The sequence below is a fragment of the Centruroides sculpturatus genome, unplaced genomic scaffold (assembly GCF_000671375.1).
Source record: "Centruroides sculpturatus isolate CEXI.00-Female unplaced genomic scaffold, Cexi_2.0 scaffold179, whole genome shotgun sequence".
NCBI lineage: Eukaryota > Metazoa > Arthropoda > Arachnida > Scorpiones > Buthidae > Centruroides > Centruroides sculpturatus.
This window is the reverse complement of record NW_019384425.1, coordinates 89505-117088: the sequence shown is the minus strand read 5'-3', so window position 1 is coordinate 117088 and position 27584 is coordinate 89505. Positions and strand designations below refer to the sequence as shown.

The 27584-nt window shown below is 27.4% G+C and overlaps 1 protein-coding gene across 11 annotated transcripts in view; it reads left to right on the top strand.

Moving 5' to 3' along the window:
* Nucleotides 1–26978, top strand: part of LOC111619534 (UDP-N-acetylhexosamine pyrophosphorylase-like) — a 57233-nt gene extending 30255 nt beyond the window's left edge. For 3 of the 11 annotated variants that reach the window (XM_023361264.1, XM_023361265.1, XM_023361266.1), the window contains 11 exons: nt 3141–3199; nt 4211–4502; nt 9807–10011; nt 11520–11695; nt 11786–11958; nt 12590–12783; nt 15429–15563; nt 17540–17725; nt 20077–20142; nt 23491–23563; nt 26170–26978. In XM_023361264.1, the coding sequence (XP_023217032.1) occupies nt 4223–4502; nt 9807–10011; nt 11520–11695; nt 11786–11958; nt 12590–12783; nt 15429–15563; nt 17540–17725; nt 20077–20142; nt 23491–23563; nt 26170–26277 (1596 nt within the window). In that variant the 5' untranslated portion in view covers nt 3141–3199; nt 4211–4222 and the 3' untranslated portion in view covers nt 26278–26978. Of the gene's footprint in view, nt 1–3140; nt 3200–3224; nt 3299–3362; nt 3559–3586; nt 3717–3920; nt 4041–4120; nt 4146–4210; nt 4503–9806; nt 10012–11519; nt 11696–11785; nt 11959–12589; nt 12784–15428; nt 15564–17539; nt 17726–19611; nt 20143–23490; nt 23565–26169 lie in introns of those variants that run through there. The other 8 variants (XM_023361268.1, XM_023361271.1, XM_023361267.1 and 5 more) reach the window with 8 other exon arrangements.
* The last annotated feature ends 606 nt before the right edge of the window (nt 26979–27584 follow it).

Here is a 27584-nt window from a genome sequence, read left to right as displayed (position 1 = left end):
ATATAATAAATATTATTTTTAAAATATCTTTTGTTTTTTAATAAGAAGACTATAGTGCCTTTTTAGAATGTTCTAAATATGTTCTGAACAGTGAACGACCCTCCCTCCCCCTTACGTCACCGTTGTGTCACAATCACACCAACAAAGAAAATAATAATAAATAGCTTTCAGAATGTTTCCTACCCTCTCAATAGGAAAATTCTGTTGAAAATACCCGTGCTGTTGAAAGAGGTTGAATGCTATTTGATTCTTTTCAAGCATAAATTTTATGCTCATTTTTTCTATTGTATTTTCAGAATTTTAATTTGATGTAACTGTTTTTATACTTGCACGTTCAGATGTGATTATTTGGAAAAAAAAACATTCGTTTCGTAATACCGATTTAATATTTATAATAATAAATATTTAAAAACGTTTAGATATTTGGTTATTAAAATATCTTATCATCGATGCTTGCTCAATTTTGTTTTTGAAATTCGTTTTCTACAGTTTGTATAGTAGATGTACCTATATATACAAACAATTTACCTATTTTTTGTGCAATCTCTGAAAGTTTTTAACATTTAACACGCATTTCTTAATGTTACGTCAGAATGGACCAGATGATGGGCAGTCCTGAAAAACAGCCATCTTTCTATTTTCATTCTGATAATGCAGCCATAATATAATTTATCACAAATGCTATTTATATTTGAAGCATTGAATATAGTGTTACAAGATAATTTAATCATGTATTTTCTTACGAGTAATTTTAGATAAATATCAATTCACAAAAAATACAGTACATGTATTAATTTATAAATATATATTTAGAATATGATGACAAAGATAAACTAAATATAATAGTTATGATCTTAAATTTCTGACTTAAATATGTTTTAATCAAGCTGCTTTTTTCACATCATAAACATATTTTTATCTTCTACTTAGTATAAAAGCAAGCAATTTTAGAAAAAATGCATTATAACAGTATTTTCTACTCAAAAGTATAACACACAAAGCATTACCCTGACTGATTAAGAAAATTATCTGTTTATTTTTGCAGCTAATTGCGGCTTGTTTATGCAGCGTTTCCAAAAATCTGTCAGTCATTTTTATATAAAATGTGTAATAATACTAACAATCAAAAGTGTGTCAGCATTACTGAATAGTGATTAGCAAAAAAATGAAGGCGAATATTATTTTGTTAGGCAATTTCAGTAGGCATTTCTTGACATGCATGGTAAGTGAAAAAACACAAGTTGTCATTCTATTTTAGAGTAAAATATTTTCCCATGAGTTTTTCATTTATTCTCTCTATAAAAAGTTACTCTATTTTTGCAAACAATAAAAATTTCAGTTTTACAATTTATATTTGTTTCTTTATTATTGCATTGTATTATGTCTTATGAGGAATTCTTAGATCTCAAATGGAATTTTTTAATAGGCCTGAACCAACATTTTGGCTAACATTGAGATTACATGTGACCAAGCTGTTAAAGCTTGACCTAAATTTATTTTCTATTATCTTTCAAACATTAGTTTTTATTCAAAAGCAATTAAAATAATATTAAAAATAGAAGAAAATATAAATGATATAACACTTTCTATAATGCTCACTATATCATTATTTACCTTTAGCAGCAGTGTTACAGTATTTGATGATTTAGTTTTTCAGAATTTAATACAACTGTTCTGTTGGAAATTTTAGATAAAGTGTATGGCAAATTTTGTTCTAGAAAAATTAAATGAACTAAAAATCTTCTGTAGCACATTCCTTAATGCTTCAANAAATATCTTATCATCGATGCTTGCTCAATTTTGTTTTTGAAATTCGTTTTCTACAGTTTGTATAGTAGATGTACCTATATATACAAACAATTTACCTATTTTTTGTGCAATCTCTGAAAGTTTTTAACATTTAACACGCATTTCTTAATGTTACAAATTAAACATTGTGTAAAATTGAAGAAATTTGTTTGACATTATTATTAAAAATAGTAATAATAATAATAATTAAAACATTGTATATAGAACCTGCCTAATTTCAAAACTGTTTTAAAAATAAATATTTAAGGTCAAATACTGTGATTGTATTTAACGATAAAAATGAAATATTCGTCATTAAAATGTTAGAGGTGGTTTTTTTTTCGCTGATAAATTCACTGATTAATGCCTTGCTTTATTGAATATCTAAATTTCTATTGATTGAATATATTTTTAGAAGCAAAATGCTTCAGTTGAGCCAGGTAAATGAATGAAGAAAATATTGAATTTATGATACATTTGGATATTTACGTTTGTTTCCATCTCTGCTTTATTATTTTATTAATGGTCATTTATTTTGAACTAATTGGCCTAATTAAGTTTAAGGATTGTAATTTTTATAATTAGTGTATCTATGTTTTGTGTTAATTTGTTATCCCTGTATACTGTTAGTTGCCCAGTATGATTGAAGAGCAAATTAGCTTTGTATTAATTAANTTAATATAGTAATTTAATATATATTATTTTTAGTGTTAAAAAAATATTAGAAATATTTATAGAAACATATTCTAATGAAATCGATAGGTTTAATCATAGAACCACATGATAAACGTTGTTTATATTTTTCTTAATAACTAGAAAATTTATATACCGTTGTCAGTTGTGAAACTTAAAATGTTGTATAAATTATACCGGTATTATTATACCTGTGGAGTAATTTATACTGGTTGACTCATTGATCCAACTTTTTAGCGTGCTCTTTTGTCGAATAAAGATTTTAAACTTTTCCTACAGGACAGAAATTAAATCCAAAGTTCGTTAAATCGAGATGTGTTAAATCAAGGGTCTTTTATATTTACAAAACACGCAATTTAAAGCTCCAGAATTATCAGTTTTGAGATAGACTAAATAATACATTTCATTCATATTTGCACTTGAAAATTGATAAATTTGAGTAAATAAGTTTTCGTTAGATTTGGTCTCATCAATCTCTATCACTTATGTTTAAACTAGAGAAAACATGTCAAGGCTTTTAATATTTCTTATATAAATAATGCATGCTATCTGATCTTACATATTTAAAATCGTTAATAATTATAATTAACTACGTTATATTTTTCCTTAAATATAGAGGACATTCGAATTAATTAAAAAATTTTTAAAAATCATTTTAGTAACGGAACGAAGACAGTTGTCATGAATAGGGCAATAGGAGATCAGATGACGTCATAAGGTAGGTGATACGCGATTTTTTTTTTAATAATTTTTATCTTTTAGTGCTAGTCATAATTAAATATAGTTGTATCTATTAGGTTGTGTTTAAAGATTAAAGGTAAGAGGAGTGTCATGTGTCTTTTTGTGGAATTAAGACATTTTAAATTAGTATTAATCGTAAACTTGGCATATTTAACCTATATTGACTGTATAATTAAGATGTAAAAGTTTACCTTTTATCATATTTTAACTTCTCATATCGAGTTACATATCCGCTTATGTAATTTATCTTTAAGCAATTCATGGTGTTTTATTGTTTCCGGGAATGTGTAGGCAGTTTAAGTTTTGGGAAAGTCGAAAACATTACTTACGCGTAAAGTAATATATTTTTAAAGTTATTTCGTGTTGAAATTATGCGTTATACTTTTATTTTGGGGATATTTTCGATGACTTTTCGTTTTAAAAAAACTTTCGAATTATATAGCGACTTGTGTAATCTACGATGATAATTATCGCCGTTTAGGACACGTATCCAGGTCTGATTTTTTAAAATAAAATGACAGTTTATTCGAAATTAATTTTAACATTGGCGCAAATTAGTTTATTAAAATATGTTGAAGCGGCATCGTCCATTATAAGCCGAGTTTTATGTACTGTACACGTGGCAAAACGCGTACAATAATAGATGCATCGTTATTATTGAACTACAAGTTCAACTACTCTACTTCTATCGCACTCGAATGCGGTCATTCCGATAAATTGTCAAATCAATGTCGCGAATGTGTTCTTGAAATATAATCTGTATTAATTAATCACGACCATGCATTGCCAAATGTTCTAGATTTCCGATGTAAACAAAGGTCGCTGACACTGTCCTACTTAGATTAAATTTTCTTTTTATTTGTTTATTTTACCGGAATAACTACGAGATATTCGTCTGCAGTTCTATTTTCTGCTTCAAAATAGTTATGTGAAGTAGTATATATATTTTTTCATTAGTTAATAATTAGATTAATTTTTTTTTCTTTAGCTTTCGGAAGAAATGGACGTAGAAAGTCTACGAAAGGAACTAAGCCGCTTTGGCCAGGAACACTTGTTGCATTTCTGGGACCAGTTAAACAACGAACAAAAAACTGATTTGTATAATGATCTGAAAAGTATCGATTTAGCTTATGTAACTAAAATCTTTAAAGATTGCGTGAGTAATGGAGGAGGAGACGATTCGGGAAAACTGGATGATGTTCTCCAACCGATACCTTCCGACTTATATGGTAGCGTATCAAGAACTAGTCCTGAAAAATTAAGAGCATACAGAAATGAAGGTGAGTTTTATCTATTATTGGAAATTACATCAAGAATTTTTAAATTATCAAATTAGATAAAGACAATTTTAAATCGCTATTATAAAACTTTACAATTTGTGTAATTTTCAGATAATAGCAAATTTGATGAAAATCTCATGATAAATGTCACTTCTAAATTAATAATTTGTGACTTAATAAATTAATCAGGGGAATTTTTATTTTTTAAGAAAGGATTTTGTTATTTCTTATTTTATAAATAATAATAAAATTATTATATCCTTATTTTAATTTGCTTTATTTATATTATTTGTTAGAATTTTTCTATAATAATAATAATATTTGTCCAATATTATTCTAGAAAAGAAAACATTTTCTAGTATAAAATATTTTCATTGATTTTAATTTTAATAAAAATTTTAAATTGAAAAGATTTTTTCAAAAATATTTTAGTATTTGTTTATAAAAAATATAAAAAACTTAATATTTTCATATGTATTTGTATGTAAATACTGAAATATTAAAGTTTGCTTCAGTAGAAGCCAGTAAAAATATGAAAATATTTTCATACTTCATCATAAATGTTGTGGTTAAAGTGTGTTGTTTCTATTATTATTTGAAAATTTGTGTTTATAGAATAACAACTTTATTGAAAATATTTAGTTATTTATTTATCCTCACTTCAATTAAAAGAAGGATATTGTCCTAAATACAGAATAACTTCTAAATTGTGTTCAGAACCCAGGTGTTTTTAGCTGTGGTAGTTCCAAGAGATTATCATGTTATATCATTATTACAGCTTCAACAATAGAACAAAAGTTTATTAAAATTAAAAAAGAAGCACAAAAGGTGTTTAAAAATAATTATTGATAAAAAAAAGTTTGAAAAACCTACATCAAGGAAAAAAATAATAATAAAAATGGTGATATTTTAATAATCTGAAACTGTGCTTCAAACTTTGTTGCTTCAAACACAATGAAGTGTTATAAATTAAGATACTTGGCAGTTTTCTCATCTTTTATTCAGTTGATACATGTGAAATTATACACGTTTCGGGCTCTCAAGCCTCTCATCAGCTAACTGTGTATACACTCACTTCCAAAAGTTAAGCACAGAGCAGAAAATGTTGATGTTTGGAAAGCAATCTGCATTTGAGAGGTTGCAATTCACTGCAGAGGTAGGTGGAAGTATGCAAATATGTTATGTTACTATCAATCATGATTACGTGTCGCGAAATATGCAAAACACACAGTCGTATAAGAAGCCAGCCTTCTGAAGTGGGAGAGGAGTTGCATGTAAGTGCCGAGAAAAAGTGTGGAGAACTGTCGTACAATTAGTGTGCATGACTGATGTGTTTCTATGACTTCCAGAGGACGAATGACAGACAGTGAGCACTGGCTGTGTATGGGACGCCTTGAAACAGGACAATCAATCACAGATGTTGCTCTTTTCTTCGGTGTTCATCATTCTGTCATTTCACGGTTATGGAAACAATTCCAAACAAGCCAAACAGTTGTCCGAAGACCTGTGGCTGGTTGCCCAAGAGTTACGATCCCTGCAGAAGATTGCTATATTGCTGTTGTAGCCAAGCGGAATCAAAGAGCAACCTCTACACGTATGACATTGATGATTGCTGCAGCTATTGGTAAAACGATATCTGCTACTACTGTGCGCCGAAGGCTACACATGAACGGACTGTATGCCCGGGTACCACGAGTTTGTGTTCCACTATCTGTCCAATTCAAAGGCACATGATTAAAGTGGTGTCGGCAACATGCGAATTGGACTGTGTCTGATTGAGGCAACGTTATGTTCACGGATGAGTCGCGATTTTCCCTGGAGCCAGATGACAAACGTGTAAGAGTATGGAGAGAAAAAGGCACACGCAACTGACCTCAGAACATTATCGAGCATCACGCATTCCGAGGTGGAAGTGTTATGGTATGGGCAGGCATTTCGTTGGGATATTGCACCGACCTGCACATCTATCGAAGGGGTTCTGTAACTGCTGTCCGGTATCGGGATGAAGTCCTCAAACCTATTGTGAAATTGTATGCTGCAGCAGTTGGTCCTGCTTTTGTTTTAATGGATGATAACACATGACCCCCTAGAGCTGCCTTCGTTGACGACTACCTCGAGAGAGAGGGAATCGCAGGTATGGATTGGCCGGTGTATTTGCCAGCCCTCAATCCCATTGAGAATCTTTGGGATGCCCTCGGCCGTGCTGTGTGTGCACGTTTCCCACCCCCTGACACTCTCACAGAGTTGCAAACTACTCTACAGGAGGAATGGAACTTATTTGACTCTGGAGTGGTTGATCACCTCATGGAAAGCATGGTTACATGCTGTAAACTTTGTGTAAAGATAAGGGGTGACCATTTACCCTATTAATGTGGGTTTTGTTTGTTTGTTTTGCATTTAAACATCATTTTATTAATGATTCCAATATGATTTCATCTTATGCTTTATGAAAATTCAATATTGTTTTCATTTTTCTATGTAATTCTTTGTGTTGTTTCATGCATAAACATATTTGCTACTGTCCTGCCACATTTTGTGTCAATCACAGATGTATTTGTCGATTTTTTTGCAGTTTATTGCTCCGTGCTTAACTTTTGGCAGTGAGTGTATTATATATGTATTGTATACTTCTTTAATATTTTAGTTGGCTGATGAGGGTCTTGGGCACCTGAAACATGTATAATTTTACACATATCAACTGAATAAAAGATGAGAAAACCCACCAAGTGTCTTAATTTATAACACTTCATTGTGTTCGAAGCAAAAAAATTATGGTCTTGAATATTATACTTAAATATTTTCTGATAAAGTTTATTTAATGTTTAGTAGATGTTAAATAAACTTTATCAGAAAATATTCAAGTATAGTGGTATAGAATTAACGTAAGATCAAATTACAGGTTTATTTATATACTACTAGGAGATTATGACAGGCTATAACTTCACACTTAATGGCCCATAAAAGTCCGGCAATTAGATCTTTGGATAATTCAATATTGTGCTTTGGTTTATTTGTGTAGGGATATAGATCAAATATTATGATAAAATATACAGATGACTTTATAATTTATCATGAGTTATTCTACACAAAATGATGTATAAATAAATTACTAATATTTAGAAAATTTATTTATAGTTGAGAAACTGAGTAGATAGGAAATAGTTGAAATTTGGAAGAAATTATACAATATAACATAAACAGAATTTGAATTTACTTTAATATAGTTTGAGAATTCAGTTTTAGATTGTGTTTAGAGTCCAAACAGTTTTTATTTTATATTAATATAATATGGGTTTTTTATATTAATATAATATGGGTTTGCTAAGAATGTTGAATCAAAATTTTTTTAATCATAAATTACAATACATTTTGAAAATGATTTAACAAATCAAAATTTTTAAATAACAAGTAACCATTTTTAAGAATTTAGAAATAGTGTGGGTCAGATCAGTTAAAGCTCAACTCAAGACGTTACAGAAAGCTTAAATAATCTCTCAAAGAAAGAACTGTACAATTTATATAATTTTGTAATTAAAATTGTGAAGAAAGATATAATTATTAAATAACCAACTAAATTTAAGAATTTGTAAGGAAATAACTAAAGACGTAAATTTTTGGTATTTTGTTTACAAAATGTATATTTTAATATTTTTAATTGGTTAGTCCCTGAGTAATGGTGTGCCCACCCTTTATACTAATAAAGACTAATAATGATATTGCTTTATTTTTTCCAGTTTTGGGGTTCTGAGTCTAGGATTACACACTACGCATGTGAGGCACATGCCTAGTGGGTAATCCAGCACTGTGTGAAATTATATAAAATTATATTGATTATGAACAATTATTTATTGTGACATTGTCACAATGTCAGGCTGCAATTTTTAATCACATTTTTAATTTATTTTATTTAAAATATATGCTCTTCACCTCAAGTTAGTAGTGGCTTGATCCTGTATATCATATTTTTCCTTTAACAATAGAATCGTGCCATCAATCTATTAACTGTTCTCAGGGGAAAGTTTTGAATTGAAATAACATGACTTCTGGTTTTCATCAGACATTCATATATAGTTAATCAGGGCCTCCTGCCCCTAAGTTTCTGTCTCTGGGCTCGACTTTCATGTATCTAACTTCGTTCTCAAGATTAAGGAAGGACAGACAACAGTGGGAATTTATAGCTCTACAATTTTTTCAAATTGCAGCCCATCAACTATTAAGGTTTTCAGTTCTCAGCTGTTTTAATCTTTCAGTCATTTTATCAATGACAAATCAAAAGAATATGAAAACATACAGTATTTCCTCTATTTTCATGGTTTTCATTGACACAAATTCACTTTAATGCATTTGAAAAATTTAAAAATTTTAAATACTGTCAAGAAATAAATTTTCAACTTTATGGAAATAAATGATAGTTATATCAAAAAGTTTTTTGTTGTCAGTAAACTCTTATATAAATGTATATTTAAATTATTCATGTAAATGGAAGGATTACTGTGTTTTAAAAAAATGTTCACTTATGAAAAGTATAATGAAAACTGAAGAAATAAAGAAGTAATTCAATTTGCAAATATGAATGTATTGTTTTATTATTGTAATTAATCCCTGAAAATATATTTAATTACTTTTTTTCTATTAATATATATTATTTTGTTTCAGTTGTATAAATATTAAGTTTTTGTTAGATTAAGTACAACAGACTATTTTGCAAATAATAAAAAATGTAATGCAATCTTTTGTAATAAGTAATGAATTGTTTTAATTAATGATTAAAAATAGAAAAAAAATTTAAATATTTTCCTCAATTTATATGCTATTTAAATTTAAAAACTTAGCATATTTTATAAAGAAAATATTTTGAAAAAATCAAGAAATGTTCTAATAATTTAAAATAAAAATTGAATGAATAAAATTAGTAATTTAACAGATATTTCAATTGATTAAATCATATATTTAAAATGATTATGTAAAAACAAATAAAAAAAATAAAGAATGTTCTGATAGTGTTTTATCTATACAATATTAATATGTTATATTAACTTATTTTACTATCAAATATTCTTATCATAAGGCATTATATAATTATTATTTTATGTAAAAATTATAGTTGATTATGTTTGAATGAATAAGAAATTAATTAATACATATTATGTGTTATTTTTTAAATTAACTATATTTTAATTTGTATTTAATTAATAAATTAATATTAGCTTGATGATGATTGAATGAATTTGATAAGTTACTCATTTTAATAAATATGACTTAAATAGTTAAGTTTGTTCAAATTTTTTTTTTTTTTTTTGTAAGGTTTACAACAAATAGCAAATGGAAAAGTAGCAGTTTTGCTTTTGGCTGGTGGTCAGGGTACACGTTTGGGTGTTTCTTATCCAAAGGGCATGTACGATGTTGGCTTACCATCTCGTAAAACATTATATCAACTTCAAGGAGAACGTATTCGTCGTCTTGAACAATTAGCTTATGAATATACTGGAAAGAAAAGTACTGTTTCTTGGTATGTTAAGTTTTGTTTATGTATCTAATATTAAAGTCAAATGAACTGACAAATTATTGAGCTATATATAATTGGCAACACATTCACATGGTACATGGGAGTTGCAGGTCAGTCCTGCTTCAGGGCAATTCTTTTCTTCCAGAAAATTCTAAATTAAATTAAATTTGTTATAATGGCTATATAACTGCCTATCTCTNTTTACTTTTCTAGAATAGAAAATTATAGGAATGAATAGAAAAATTAATCTATATATATAGATTAATTTTGATGTGTTCACATATAATAAAATTCAGCAGTTCATTTAACTATTAATCAGGTTTGAGTTGATGTGTTCACATATCATATATATATGATATGTGAACACATCAACTCAAACCTGATTAATAGTTAAATGAACTGCTGAATTTTATTATATGTGAACACATCAAAATTAATCTATATATATAGATTAATTTTTCTATTCATTCCTATAATTTTCTATTCTAATAAAGTAAAAATTAATATTGCATATATCTCATTTGAATAATTAGCTAAATTAGAACAGACTACAGTACTATAAATACTACTTTTAGTTTTATGAGTGATATTTATACTTTTTATCCAGTATACAGTGTGTTTATGACTTTAATACTGTGAATGGAATATAACTTATTCCATATAACCAAACATATATTTCAAAATATTTTTAAAGAATTCCATCAGTTGCCATAGCTATCATAAGTACAAACATTCAACAATTTAAACTGTCATAAATTCAATAATTACAAATTACTATCACATTAATGATCTCAATGTCAGTTTACACTTAGTCAGTGTGTTCAAATAAAAATAGAAATAGCATTTTAATCTTATAAATATAGTATTTTAATCAAAATATTAATTAATTAATTTTTCATTTCTATGAATTGGATCTTAAAATTTTTATGCTGTAACATGTTAGTCAAAGATAAATCATATACGAGGCAATCAATGAATATTGTGTATCTTTGAATGTGATTATGAAAAATCTAAAAACGGGAAATATTTCAAACAGTTTAAAAATCAGGACGGCATTACTTCTTTATATTAATCATTTAATTAGCCTAATTCTAGCCCAATCTTTCAAGCGATCATTGGTTATTTCAGGACATCATATTAAAAAAAGCAGGACTGTTCATCTAATTTGGGATATGGTCACTTTATAACTTCTCTAAAAGTACAATTAATTTTAATTTATAACAATTATATAAGAATTCTTTTTGCCAGAAGCATTTGTTTCTCTTTTGGTACAGGTTTTCTTAAACAGTTTTTCTATACAAAAAAAAAATCTTAATTTTGTGTACAAGGCATTGTAAAAAATATTTATGAAATATATCATCTGATTATATATACAGAATTTGTATATAATTTTTTTAAATTTAAGAATCAATAGTTTATTATATAAAATTTCTAAGCATATTAACAATAAGCAAAATATTTTTAAATATGTAATTTATATAACAAGTAATTTAAAGTATATTTTTATTTAGGTATATAATGACAAGTGAACATACCATGGAACCTACTTTAGAGTTTTTTGAAAAAAATGAATATTTTGGTTTGAAAAGAGAGAACTTAATTGTTTTTGAACAAAATATGCTTCCTTGTTTTACCTTTGATGGAAAAATAATTTTAGAAAATAGCTGGAAAGTTGCACGAGCTCCTGGTATTATTTTAATGTGTTAAATTTATTTTAAAAATTAAATATTAACAGTATATAGAATATGTCATTATTCGTATTGTATAATTTTTTCAGATGGTAATGGTGGCTTGTACAAAGTTTTAAAAAGTGCTGGTATTCTCACAGATATGGAAAGGAGAGGTATTCGGTATGTTCATGTTTACTGTGTGGATAATATCTTAGTGAAAATGGCAGATCCAGTGTTTATTGGTTATTGTGTAGGAAAAGGTGCTAACTGTGCTGCTAAGGTAACAGATATTATTAAATATTGAATAATTATTAAGATTAATTCTATAGTATGAAGTATTTATACCAAATTCCATCAACTACCAACTTATCATAACTTAACCACACACTTCTTGAACCTTCCTCCCTTTTCCTCTTTCTGAACATTAATTCTATCAAACATTTTTGACTTGATGCAGATCTTATTAGAATCAAACGTATGTTATGATGTATTTATGTTAAATTATATTTGCTGCTATATTTTGAAGGTTTTGTTTGTGTTATTTTTTTATATTGATTTATTGCAGAACGTGTACACATAATGAACAAAATTTAAACTGCTAGTACAGTCTATAATGTGATTTGTATCTCATTTCAATTATTATTTCAATGTTGTCAATTAAAAGGAAAACTACTGTTTAGATATATTGCTTTATTATATTTATCCTGTAAATTTTTAGCAAGTCAATATAATAAACATAGGTTTGCACAAAAGCTATAGTAATATGTATTACATTTAAAAATTTTTAAATTTCAACAAGAACTGTAAGATATCTTTCAATTTCTATTAAATAAAAGGTTATATTTCATAATTTTTTTTTGTTTGAAATTTTAAAGTTTTAAGTTACTTAAGTGATATATTTAAATTTTCAGGTAGTTGAGAAAGCATTTCCTACAGAAGCCGTTGGAGTTGTATGTAAAGTAGATGGAAAATATCAAGTTGTTGAGTATAGTGAACTTTCATTACGTACAGCTCAAAAAAGAAATTCTGATGGCAGATTAACATTTAATGCTGGAAACATATGTAATCATTTTTTTACAGTAGATTTTCTTCAAGAAGTTGCAGAGTAAGATTTATAAATTTTTAATAAATGTTTTAATTAATATAATTAAAGATATAATTATATATCAGTAAAACAATATAAAGGTTTTTTGTAATTCTAAACATAAATTTATTAATATAATTACAATTTGTTGGTTCATGCTTGTGTAGTTGTTATCCAACAACTACACAAGCATGAACCAACAAATTACAAAATCAAAAACAAAGATTAAACAGACAAATCTGAATGTTGCCATCCTTGATTTAATTTAAAGATACAACATAAACAATAAAGTAGCTGAAGTGCTCCTCTACTGGATCCTTATCATTTCAGAGTAGAGGAGCGCTTTGTGTTTTTGCTATTCCTTTGCATGATACTCATATAGACTGGTCTTTGGTATACATTGGAACTATGGCTATGTCCCTTGGGATGAAACTAAAAGAACATACACATAATGGTTAGTAAGAAGCTCTTCAACAAAGCTCTGGTGACATACATTCTGTATGGGGAAGTGAGGGTAAATTTTGAAAGTGCATGTCGACTTCATCTTACCTCGGATACCATGCACTTGGGATATTCAGAGGTTTAAAATTTACAATGCTGTTAGGAATCAGAGAGCAATCAATTTTAGAGTCTGATACTCTCACTATAGCATGGAGGGCATGCTACAAACTCTATCAGGACTTTTGTTCTGTGTAGTTACTAATACACTACTTGCTTGCAGGCAATTTATGTTTAAAGTTGTAATGTTAATATTTTAAAATTGTAATTTTAATTTCGTATGTGTTACATTGGTAATACCACATCAATGTGCATGCACACGATTCAAACCACTTCAAATCTTTATATTTAAATGTATTTTATTGTTTAATTAATGTTGTTCTGTTTGGTATTTATTAAGATATACCTGATGACAATTATTAGAAATGGACAAAAATGTTTGTATTATTAAATAATTTTACTCCTTTTACTGGTTTTGGATATATTTGTGTGCTTTTTTTCATAATCTGTTATGGTTATTTAACTTAATATTAAATAAATAAATTATTTATTTAATTATATATGTATATATGGCTATTTATAGTATTTTTTAAAGCAATAGTACATTTCAGACATAATCATAAAATATTAATATGTGAACTCTCTACCTATGTACTGTACTTAGAAATAATTACAGTCAAACTCTGTTATAATGAGCACTAAGAGGACCAGCAAGATTTCCTTGTTATAACCATTACTTGTTATATCAGTGAAGAGCAGTGACATAACTAGAGGAGAATGGGTGCTGCTTTGGGTGTGAACACACGGGGACACCCCAAAGACAGCAAAACTTGTAGCTACACTACTGATAATTAGTGAAATCTATCTATTAATTTTTATTCTAAATAAGTTGAGTCAAAATAAAAAAAAAAAGGAAATTACTTTATACTGTGTTTTTATTAGTAATTATGTAAACAATACAATTAATATTAAGCAATTTATTTTCTTGTAATTAAAGATAGTACTAATTAATAATATGCCAAATTTCAGTTAGTGTTTTATCTACAAATCTTAAAATAGATGTTTGCTTTATTTTTTCATAATGTTGATACTGTTAAAGAGGACAAAGAAAACTTTCTGCACACTTTGACATTTTTAGCACCACATTCTAACTTGCAAATAATTTCTGCTTTTTCATAAACCAAGAGACATTTTCTTGACATCTTTCTCATAGAAAGGTTCATTTTTAACTAGAGTATATGGTAATTTTACAATCATAGTGATGATTAGGGAAATTGGCAGAGTAATACTGGAAGCTAGTCAAAAAGAGGGGTATAGTCTCAAAAAAGTTAAATGATAAATAGGTCAATCCATGCAAGTTGTAAAACTAAGCAACCCTTTTAGTTTTATCTATTCCAAGAATTTAGTACTGCATTTCTTTCTAATTGAACTGAACAAGTAAGAATATTCGTGTTTGCATAGCTACCAAAAATTTGCTCAGTATATCGATGAAGTTTCCTTGTTATAACTGAGAAAATGTATGAAAATACACACAAATTAAAATTTTTATGGAATTTTGCTCATTATAACTGTAAACTCATTGTATCCATTTATAGAAAATATATTTCGTTTTGACTATACATACATAGATGAGTCTTTGTCAATTTTCTGTACCTTCACACACTGTACAAGGCAATAACAATTCCACCGGCGAAGTTGACCTTTCTATGTAGGCTACCATTCGCCGTAAAATGTAAAACAGTTAATAACATCCTCTAGCTGTCCCTTCACACGCTGTACAAATTTTATTTAATTATTATTTTATTTTTAACAAAATGTAATTATTGATTGTGTTATGCTACCACTAGAGGATGTTATTAACTGTTTTACATTTTACGGTGAATGGTAGCCTACATAGAAAGGTCAACTTCGCGGGTGGAATTGTTATTGCCTCGTACAGCGTGTGAAGGGACAGAAAATTGACAAAGACTGATCTATGTATGTATAGTCAAAATGAAATATATTTTCTATAAATGTCATAATTTGTCCTGGCAATTTTTTATTTTTAACAAAATGTAATTAATCATTGTATCCATGTTCATTATAACAGAGTTTGACTGTAATTCATAAAAGTTCTTAGACTATTCTTTTGCTATTTTAAATCTATGTTAATTAAATTCTTTTTTTAGAGGACATGAATTAAAACATCACATAGCAAAGAAGAAAATTCCTTTTATAAATGAAAATGGAGAATTAATAAAACCAGAAAAAGCCAATGGAATAAAAATGGAAAAATTTGTTTTTGATGTTTTTGAGTTTTCAAAGTAAGTCAATTTTTAAATTTTTTATGATAAAAAGTTTTTAAATAAAGAATATGTCAAGAACTTATTTTATTGGAAAATTCTGTTCAAAAAGTGATTATTATAATGTATTATATTGATAAAACAGAAAAACAGGTTATAATTTATAATTTGAAATTAATCAAACATATATGCCATTTAAAATACATATTTATAATACATAAATCATTGACTATTACTATATATTTATATTTTTTAAATTAGTTGAATGGGCAACTTGCTTTTCAATATCATGATATATTATTACATTTCTTGTTAATGCTTTTTCTTCAGTAATTGTTGATTTTGTACTCAAAATTTCATTTAATTTTAAATTAGAGATTATTTTGAATTTCTAATGAAAAACATAAAAAAATTATGATAAGAAATTTGTTTTACGCTTTTGCAGTATGTATATAGTCATAATCTCAGGAATAGATTTCTTATTTGAAAACCAATTTAAAAGTTTATCTGATCATAAATCTGAATAACAATCACTATGTAGCTATGTATACAAAGGTTATTGGTTAAGTTTTGATCAGAATGATTTTTGTGTGGAAACACATAATAGGTCTGATTAACATAAGGAAAGCATTATAGAGCTAATACAAGAAAAACTTATATAGCATGTTTTGTAAGCATATGAATCATGAAGAAATTAAATGTTCTGTTATAGATTTGGTCTTCTGAACTGTACTCTGCATTTAGATCTATGCTATTTTGAACATTTGATAGTCTTTTAGTTCAGTATTTTTGTTTTATTGTTATTGATAAAAAAAATTACCCTTTATGTGTATTTTTGTTTTTGTAACAAATATTCTCACCCATTACCTCTACAGTTTCTCATTTCACACTTTCATAGCTGTATAACAGTTGAAAATTGGGAATATGTTCGTGACTTTTTAAACTTATTTTCATATAAAGAATCTATTTCTGATGTTATGACCATACATTCAAAATCAGAACTTTCATAATTATTTATTCTAGATGAAATTTAGAATAAGCAATTAATCTGTGAAAAGAAGTAGGCCTATATTAAATAGTCTTAATAAAATTAATGAAATTTAGTTAAGTTAAAATAAATTTATTTAAAAGCCTAATTATTTTCCAAATATATTCAGCTTGTCCTGAAAATAGTGAGATTGAATCATACAAAATTTTATTACAAATTTTATAAAACACAAGCCTTCAAATTACGTAGTACTCACATAGCAGTTCACAGTGGCATTTGCAGTGAAAGAAAAGCTGAAAGTCTTTTTCTATAAGTTGATTTGTGAGGTCAGTTAAAGCTTTCTTCATCATTTCAATTAATTTCAAATTTTACTCTTTGATTTTTAATTTTAATTTAGAAATAAAAATGTCAAGGTAATGGTAAGATGGTTGGGGAGAACAGAGATGCCTGTTTCTGTTGAAAATTGAGTGATTGAAAAAACAGCATGCAACAATGCATGTCATGATGAAAAATCAACGAATCTTTGATTTTTAGGTCTAGTGCAAAACTCTTTTGTAAGACGCCAAGAACTACTACTAAGTAGTGCTTGTTAGTAGTTTGTTTCTATTCCTCAATTGTCAAAAATGCACAGCAGTATTGTCTTTTGACTTACTTTTTTTTTTACAAAAAGATGATTTTGTGTGTCACTTTTTAAAATTTTATTATCAGTCACTTTTCTCCCAGAGTCTCACACACAACATGATGGCATATTTCTTATCTCCATCTCCATGTCACACACTATTACAGTACTTCATTAGTAAAAGAAAGTGAATGTATATATGAATATTGCAAACTGCACAAAATGTTTTTGAACTCAAACTGAAAGTAAAAGGATTTATGCTATGTAAAATTGGTACATTTCATTTTGTGCTGCCACTTTACAAGCTACAAAATTAATTTCATTGCTGAAGATAAACTATTATTATTTTTTATTTTGTAACATTTTAAAAATCAAATTATTTTATTGTAGTAACTTTGTGGTATGGGAAGTTTTAAGAGAAGATGAATTTTCTCCATTGAAGAATGCAGAGGGTGCTCAAAAAGATACACCAAAAACAGCATTACATGCATTATTCAGTCTTCATCAACGATATATTTTAAATGCTGGTGGTAAATTTATTTATGATGATGGATCAGTCATTCCTTTAATTCCAAGGTAGGATGTAATCTAGATAAATTAAAAATACAAATTTTAATTACATAATTAAAAAAGACCTTTTAAATGCTATTTTATCAATTATATAAATCAATTTTTTAAATACTAATAGAATAGAAAAAGAAAAGCTTAAGGTATAACTATATAAATTTCATATTAACTATGGTCTATTTATTGTAAGTTGGCACCTACAGTAAACAAACATTTTGTTGATATCAATCCATTGGAGATTTTCATTGGTCATTCACAATTGGAAGTGTCTAGACACATGTTGACCAGTTAAGCCCCTTACTCTGCACATGTTAAAGTAGGCCAGAGTGGTCACAACAATTTAAAAATTACTGAGATAATACTACTTTAACATTTTTACATAGCTGTTTAAATTATTTCCATCATTTAAATATAGTTAATAACATATATTTAATAATAATTTTTGACAAAGATTTACACAAAATATATTTATAATTGTGTAGTTGAACATAGCTGTGAAGATACTTCAGAATTTTTATTTTATTAAATAGATAAAAAAACAAACAAAGCAAATTTTCCAGCTATTTTTAAAAATCATTCTCAAACTCCAAATGAAAACATTATGGTAATGTCTGAATTTATCTATGTGATATTTACATAATTAAAAATTTTTATAAAATAATTATAGTGTAAACTTACCATATCAATCATTTGTACCAGAAGTTTGAAACAGCAATAGTTATTGTAATGAATGGAAAACAAAACCAAAACATTATAATGCATATGACCAGAAAAACTTTATTTTTAATGATTCACAATGTCAGATATTCATTAAAAATACCAATTTAACAAATATGAAATAATTGCATTTATAATCATTGCTAAGTGACCAGTATTTCATTAATGATTTTATAAATAACAAGGAACTAGTTTCTGTGGACAAAAGAGATGCAATATGGTTTCTAATTGATGGATGTAACTTTAAAGCAATAAACAAATGTTTACAGTAGGTGCCAACTTAAGAAAAATAGACTATAGTTTTATATAAAAATAATTTTATTTAAAAATTATTCCAAGATATTTGTTCATATTATAGTCCTATAAATAATAATGTAGAATTAAAGAACAGACACAGAAACAATGACAAAACAATTAGATTTATATATAGCATATTTTTTTGCTATTTAAATATTCTTGTGAAGTTTTTTGGTATTAATACAAATTTTATTTTAATGCTCAAATATTTGACCTTTATTTTGTTATTTTAACGAATGTTTGTTTTCTCCTACTTTAAATTTCACCTGTTTTCTTTAAAATTTCATATTGTTTTTGAAATAGTTAAATTACTATATAGCTTTAAAATCATAAAAATTCATTTTGCCTTGTCTAATTTCTCTTTCATTGATCATTCCAGTTTTCTAATGAATACTAAGAAATCTGATACTTATTTAATAAATACATTATTTTTGTGTTAGGGTATTCCTATTCTTTCTATAGATGATTGTTGTTTCAATCTATCAATTCTATTTGAATTTTTATTGTCTTGCTTAAATAATTTTGATCAGTCAAAAAAATTATTTATTCAATTAATTCAAACGTAAGATTTTTTTTACTTTTTGGTATATTAATGTACATTTACAGATAAACAAGGTAAAATAAAAATAGTTTGAGTTAAAATAGGGTTATTTATCCATTGAAAATCTCCTCATAATAATTATACAAAATATACATAATACATAAAATCAATAATTCTCTGAAATATTAATATAAAAATATCTTTTAAAATATTTATTTTAAGTGTTTAAAAAAAAAGCTGGCTATAATCCATCATATACAATTTATTTTAACTAATAGTCTTAATTAAAGATAAATTTATTTATATTTTATTATAATTGAACATTTTATTTTAAAAATAGATTTATATCCATTAAATTAATGTACAGCATGTTATGAGCAGTCAGAAAACAAATTCAGTGTTTAAAGATATCTAATAAGCAAATTATTGTAATGTATTAAAGATTTCATTCTTAATTCCTAATTGTGTAACTTTTTATTTATATTTGAATTAGTATTAATACAACTTGGGTAGCTTTTAAGTTTCATATTATTTTATTTATTCCACATATTAAAAAAAATGTTTACAATAAATTAATACGTTATTTTAGTAGTGGTGCACTTGATTAGTATTTTTATTTAATATAAAGTATATCAGTGTTTATTTTAAATTTTGCTTTACTCATATGCATGAAAATTAATGTTGTTATTTTATTTGTTAAGCCTGATATTGCATGATAATCGATTTATTTTCCCAAGGAATCATGGATGTAAGATTGTTTGCTTAGATTAGTTTTTTTATTTCACTTATTGCATGATGGATGCAGGCACACAGCAGCTGATTCTACAGTTAACACAGATGAGGTCCTTAGAAATGGAGATGGAAATTATGGGTATATTAACATTTTCTCTTCAGTTATTTTTGTAGATAAATTGTTCACTCAGTATTTAAAATATTTTAAATAAAATTTTTCTCTTACAATTAAAAAAGTCTATAATGCCATAAATGTAATGTAATAAATTAAAATTTAAAGAAAAATCATTTGTTTTATGAATGTTTGTACTTATGACAAGCAAATTTTTGCAAGATGCTTTATATAATTAAATAAGTTTAATTAATAGAATAAACTAGCAATAAAATAATGAAACTAATAAAATTTATACGAAGAACCAATGATTTTCTTGTTTTACATATATTAAAAATATTTTGCTCCTGTAATGAAGTAATTTTTCAATTATATGAATGTAATGAATTAATAAAATTATTAATTTTATTTTGTAAATTTTTATATTAAGTTAGATTGAATTGGAATTGTTTTAAAATCTATTTACTCAAAAAGTAAATTTAAATGAAATTGCATTTTTAATAAATTTTTATCTAACTCCATACATTACTTGAAATTATTTTATAAAGTGGTTTTAAAATTATGTATTTTATTGAGAATTTGAATAATTTTGTTAAAATAAAGAAAAACTACAAAAACTGTAAAAAAAATTCAAGTAGAAATTTTTATAGAAATTACAAAAATGAAGACTAACATGAAAATGTTTTTAAGTCTCCTAAATGTCCATTTCAGTTTGTCAGAACACACTCAACATTAGCAGAGAGAATCCTTTTTAAGTCCTCTCTGCTGATGCACATGCAAATCATCTAATTCTCACTCTGGCATCATTCTTACCATTTGCATATGTTTAGATGAAGAGGAGCCTATAAATAAAGGTTCTGATGACTAAAATGGGCATGTGGAAAATTAAAATGTTTTCATATTAGTTTTCATTTTTGTCATATGAGAGCTATTTTTTAAATAAGGTCCGTTTTTTAATAAGAAGAAAAATACTGTAAATATCATTAAAATATATTTTTTCCCATATTCTACATACTTTTATCTACTTTTCTACATAATTTCCATTTTTGTTCAAACATTTGTCATACTGCTCAACAATTTTTTGAATTCCAACTTCAAAGAAATCTGCTGCCTGTGAAAAATCCAAATCCATGACTGCAGTTTTCACTTCATCGTCATTGAACCATTGGCCACCAAAAAACTCCTTTAAGTATCGAAACAAATAAAAATCACTGGGTGCAAGGTCTGTACTATAATGTGGATGATACAATTGTTTCCATCCAAAAGAACTGATTAGACCTTGTGTTTATGCAGAAACATGTGGCCTTGCATTGTCATGGAGCAACATCATACAGGAAGACAGTAGACCATGCCACTTGTTTCGTATGGCACGCCGGAATTTTCTCAAGGTCACACGATATCCATCAGAATTGATTGTTGTGCCTCTTGGTATAAAATCCACTAACAAAATCCCTTTCTGTCCCAAAAGACAGTTGCCATAATTTTCCATGCTGAAATGGACTATTCGGCTTTCACTTTGGTTGGCGAATGAGTCCTGAGTCCAAGCAACAGTCAATGGAATGTGTGTCCCATTCCATTGACTGTTGCTTGGACTCAGGAGTCATGTGAGACACCCAAGTCTCGTCTCCTGTAATAATGTGGTCCAACAATTCATCTCCTTTCTGATCGTATTGAATCAAAAACGATAAAGCACTGCCCAATCTTTTTGTTTTGTGATCGTCAGAAAGCAGTCTTGGAACCCACCAAGAACACAATTTTCGATAATTCAGTTTCTCCGAAACAATGGTATACAAAACTGATCTTGAAACCTGTGGAGATTCAATTGGTAACATTAAAATCGTGAATTGTCAGTCCTCTCAAATTTTATCCACATCACAAATCAAATCTTCAGAAATCGGAAAAGGTTGGCCAGGGCATGGCTCATCATGCACATTAACTTGCCTGACCTTGAATATTCTTACCCACTTTCGAACTTTACTGTCACTCATAGCATTATCACTGTAAACTTCACAAATCTCATGGTGAATTTCTGCTGCTGCCAAGTTTCTTGCACTCAAGAATCGAATAACAGATTGTATCTCACAGTCAGTGGGTGACTCAATTTTCTTAAACATTATAAACTTTTACAGCTCAGCACACAGACAGACTATACGGCTGCAAGTGGTGTCTAAACACGCGCAAAGCATGCTCGAAGCAGACATACATACACTCTGCCATGATCGCATGTCATTCTCACTCTCATTCACAAATGGACTGTGTTTAAAAAATAGCCCTCTTATATTCCTTCCAGGGGATTCTTAATGATACCTTTTTAAAAATAAATCTTAAATAAGTTTTTATTTTAAGAAAATATAAATATTTTTTTGAAAAATTCTGCCCAAAATATCAAAAACTGGCCCTCTAAAAACCTCACTCAATTAAAAAAAAATAAATAAACCCAAGTCATTTGTATTTTGGTTAATTTAAATAATAATAATAATAATAATGTGGTTAAAATTTTTATATAAAAGACAATCTAATGGGTTTCTAAAATTATACATTTCTTATATAGCTCTGTTGCTTTCTGCTATTTTCCAGATAACCAATCTGGCCCTGTATTTATGTGTTCAACAACCTTATTTTTCTTATTAAACCCAGATATTTAACACATGCAAAAATAATGACCATTGTAATGATTTTTACCTATGATGCCAAACCATTGAAATACCATAGATAAACAAATCCCTCTGTATCATTATTTTGCACAAATTTTACATGTGATATGTGGAACAAAAGTTTTGTCCTGATCATTTAACTTCATTTTAAAATATGCTAAATACACCATTTATCAAGAGTTTGTAATGTTTTTCTGCTGCTTCATTATATAATATCCACATATATAGCAGAAGCTATTTAGAATTTTTAGGTAGACACTCCTAGATGCACCATCTATAAACATTAATAACAACAACAACTTGTCTTAAATAATGTAGCTTATATATACAGCTATATTTAAGACAGGTTGTTATGATTAATGTTTATATTTATATGTGTATATGGAGAGAGATTGAGAAATCTACAATGAAAATCCAGAGGGCACTTTTGACTTTGTCATATGATTAACCAGGGCTGTTTTTCAAATGGAACATGCCAGTAGTCATATCATTATGTAAGATGAAAAAGTACTAGTAACTTGCTCAGTAAAAATAATACTATATGTTCAGTCACTATATATTTACTGGCATTAATTTAGAACCTACAGAGTTCTGCATTCAAAATCTTTGTAGACTTGTGGCATTATTATTGATAAGTCTAATCTAGTAGTTACTAAACAAAATGTATTAATAAAGATAAACAAATTCATCTTACTTTTATAATTATTTGTTCCTATTTCAGCCAGAAATCTTACTTGAAGTATGAGGATCCTGTTGTCTGTGAAATATCTCCTTTATTGTCCTATGATGGTGAGGTATGTATTTAATAAGCTAAATTAAAAACAAATTTCTTCCATACTATTGGAAATGATAACATACAAAATATAGTACAAAATATAATTCAATAATGCAAGTTATTATGTTGGAAATTGAATCTAAAAATATGTTCTTTTGTTTAATTTACAGTTGAATTTCTATATTCTTAATGACATTTTACCTAAATAAAAGCTAACTTGTTTGAATTATTTTGTTTTATTTATGTTAAGATAGCCAAATGACTACCTGACTTTTAAATATTTCATGTACGTAATACAGTAGAGCGTTGATTATCCGAAAGAATTCCAGTCGGCAAATTTAAATTTTCGCCAGTGCTGTGGCACTGCAATCTTTGGCTATGTCTTGGGCTACTCAAATATTTTACGTTTTTAATACTAAATTAACTTCTAAAGTATAATTTTTTTATTGTTTTTATATTTTNCCAAAGATTGCAGCGCCACAGCACTAGTGAAAATTTAAATTTACCGACTAGAATTTACCGACTTTCAGATAAACGACGCTCTACTGTAATAAAAAATCCTCAATCTTAAGCAGTTTTGAGAAAAAGGAATTAGTTTTAAGCTGTTGGATTTATACACTTTAGTGCCGCTAAGGCTATATTGAGAGCAGTGGGGAAGCGGATGATGCTATATTCCAAGGACCTGTCATGAAGACAAAATACTAGAGAAAGACTGCAAACATATTCATAAGAGTGGGTGGCATAGTAATGCTCTGCTCCATGAGTGGATATCTCATGGCTGTTTTTAGTTTGAATTTTCAAAAAAATGTGAAGAGAGACAACACTAGCTAGCAACTTGGAAAGAAATATTTGTAAGGTAATATTTTTCCAGATTTCATCAGGTTTGCTCACATTTGATTAATGAAAGTAAAAATCCATACATTATTGCTTCAAATATCAGAATTTGTAAAAGGAAGAAAAATGTGTTGAAAATATGATAGCATCAAAAACAAAATTTCAGTTAGCTTTGTCAGTCCTTTTTAAACATCCTCTTGGCATTGAAAGAACAAGAAAGAGATAAATTCAAGAAATATATCCCTTTCTTGTTCTCTTTTTAAATACATCAACAGTGATCAACCATCATATTCATGTTCCAGTATCTTTAATTTCTTTTGTTTAATTGCATTGAAACACTCGTAATTTTAGTAGCAGATTTATTTTTAGTATCATTAAAAGTTAATAACTTATCTTTGAACAAAATATTCTATGTTTTGACATTAGTAAACTCAATTAGTTAAGTTAAACATATTTTAAATTAAATTTAATGTGATGGGTGAGCCTGCTTATTTTGGCACAATAAATTAAACCTGGGTTTAATATCAGTCAGTGCAGGTCTCTTAGCGATTTCTATGTTGCAAAGACAAGAGTGCTGCTTTGTTTTGATGTTGGTCATTACTGAAAATGCCATTTCTCATAAATAAGTGGTTGCAAATGGTAAGAGAACTGCCATTGCTAATTCAGAGAGTAATGAATACTTTGCTTTCACACTAAGCCAAAAAGAATCTACTATTTCTAAATATGAATCCATAGTAAATTTATAAAATATTGAAAAAAAATTGATTTGTCAAATTTTTCACGACCCCCACTTTGAGAATCACTGAGTTAGATGACTGGCACAACTGTACAGTCAACTCTCCTATAACACTGTTAATAATTCTGTTTTATATGAATTCCATGTTGTATGAGTCACTTAGATTTTACAAATACATGAGCCATTCACAGCCCGGCACACATATTTGTAAAATCTAAGTGACTCGTACAACATGGAATTCATATAAAACAGAATTATCAAGTGTTATAGGGGGGTCGACTGTATTGTTAAAGGAAATGTATGTACAGGGGCAAGCCACTGTGGATAGCTCATATTTTAAATTAAATAAATTTAAAAATACGATTAAAAATTGCAGCCTGGCATTGTGATGATGTCACAATAAATAATTGCTTGTTGACTTTATATGACTTTAAATATGGGAAACAAAGGAAAAAGCCTTAGTGTTATTATTAATAAAGAAAATTTAACATTGATTGTAATAATAATATTAAGAACAAGCAATTTGAAATTTCTTGTTCTTAATATTAAGACTAAGTTGTCAAATGGGTACAAAATCTTAGTATTTTCTTGATGTTGGAGTCAGAACATTTTTACAAATTCTGATTCCATTCAAAATTGCTTCTGACTTGACTCCACAACACTGATAAATTTTACAATATTTTTAGAAATCAGGATATTTTGTCTTAATAAAATTAGACTCAATTTTATTGAAGCCTTTCATGCTTCTTTTTGAACTTTCATTATTCTCTTCAAACTGTTTATCTGCTTGCTGGTAGTTTTATATTAGATTTCACAAATATTTCTTTCATATGAATGAAAGAAATGATAACAGGCTCAACCAATCATCCATTTTAATTGTCAAAGTCAAAAGAGGCAATTGGTGGTGGCAGTTATCAACATTTAATGTTACCTTAATTTTGTCACCCATTTGCATTAAAATTAACACTTAATCTTAATATTTATAGCTATTTTTAGTAGATATATAGAATAATTATAAGAATATAAAGTTTTTTAAAATTAAATTTTATTTGTAGGGTCTAGAAGAGATAGTTGCAGGGAAAAAGTTTTCTCCGCCATTAGTATTATGGTCAGCTCAAGAAAAGGAAATTCAAAATGGAATAAATGGAGAAATTATAGAATAATATAAACTACTCAATATAAACTTCTATTTGTCCAAATTTTCAAATGTATTTAAGTTAAACTATGACTGTCATTGCTGTCGTCATGATGATTAATAACAAATGTGCATTATGATGCTCATAATGTACAGTCAGAATTTTATATATTTTTTAATTTCAGATGTATGAGAATGATAGGGTTTTTTTATACTTCAGAATAACATTTCTCTATTTCATTTATGGTGGGAACTGTGATGAATTTATAAAATACTTTATTGGTGCACAAATGACATTTGATTTCAGATAATATCTAAATTTGGTGTTGTGAAGTTGGTATTTTTTTAAAAATTGAATAAGCACATTAAAGGAATTTGGTGTTGTAGATTCATTCCACTTTACGGGTGTTTGTTAAATATTTTCCTTTGTTTATCAATATTGCATTGCATTGCATATACTCTTGAAAAGTTTATCATTTAAAGTTATGTGATCTGAATTGCTGTCTTAATTTAGAATGTATTTATTGCTTGTCTTTAATATATTTTGTGCAATAATATTATGATTTTAAAATATTCAAAATAATAATTTATGCATTGTCTCGTATATTAATGTACTTATATAAGAACCATTAACATTGTATATTTCTCTAAACTGTTTTTAAAATGTAAAGTGCCTTATGCAAGGCATGATGTTAACTCAAAATATAAAGTGCCTCATTTGAGAAGGAATATGTAAACTTTGCTTTATATTAGTGATTCTCAATTTTCAGTCAGTCGTAAGAAAGTCTATTTAATATTACTTACTCGTTAGAGAGGCACAAAACACATCATATCTAAAACAACTTTGTACAAAATTTTTTAAGTAATTTACACTATTTAATTAATTTTTATGGCTAATATTTTAGATTAGCTCAGTGGTTCTCAGCAGTGTACCCCAAGAGATCAGAATATTATGAAAGTGAAAAGAAACTGATTTGCTACCACAGATATAACAACTCTAAGGCCTACAGAATAACAATTATTATAGTACACAACTATTTATAATTTAAAATATATTAATATATATTTTTAATTTAGTACACAAAGTGCAGCAGAAAAACTTTTCACATTTTACAGTGTGCCACAAGCCAAAAAGTTTGAGAACCACTGGAATAGCTACTCTAAAGTTTTTAACCAGTTTTTACATTAATTTAAAATTAATAAATATAAACATAGATTATAACACTCTGTGTGTGTGTATGTGTACATATAATAATGTAATTATTTCTTTAAAAAAATACAAAAGCTTCAATCCATAATATGTACGTAAATTTTTTTAAAATTCATAATAAGTTC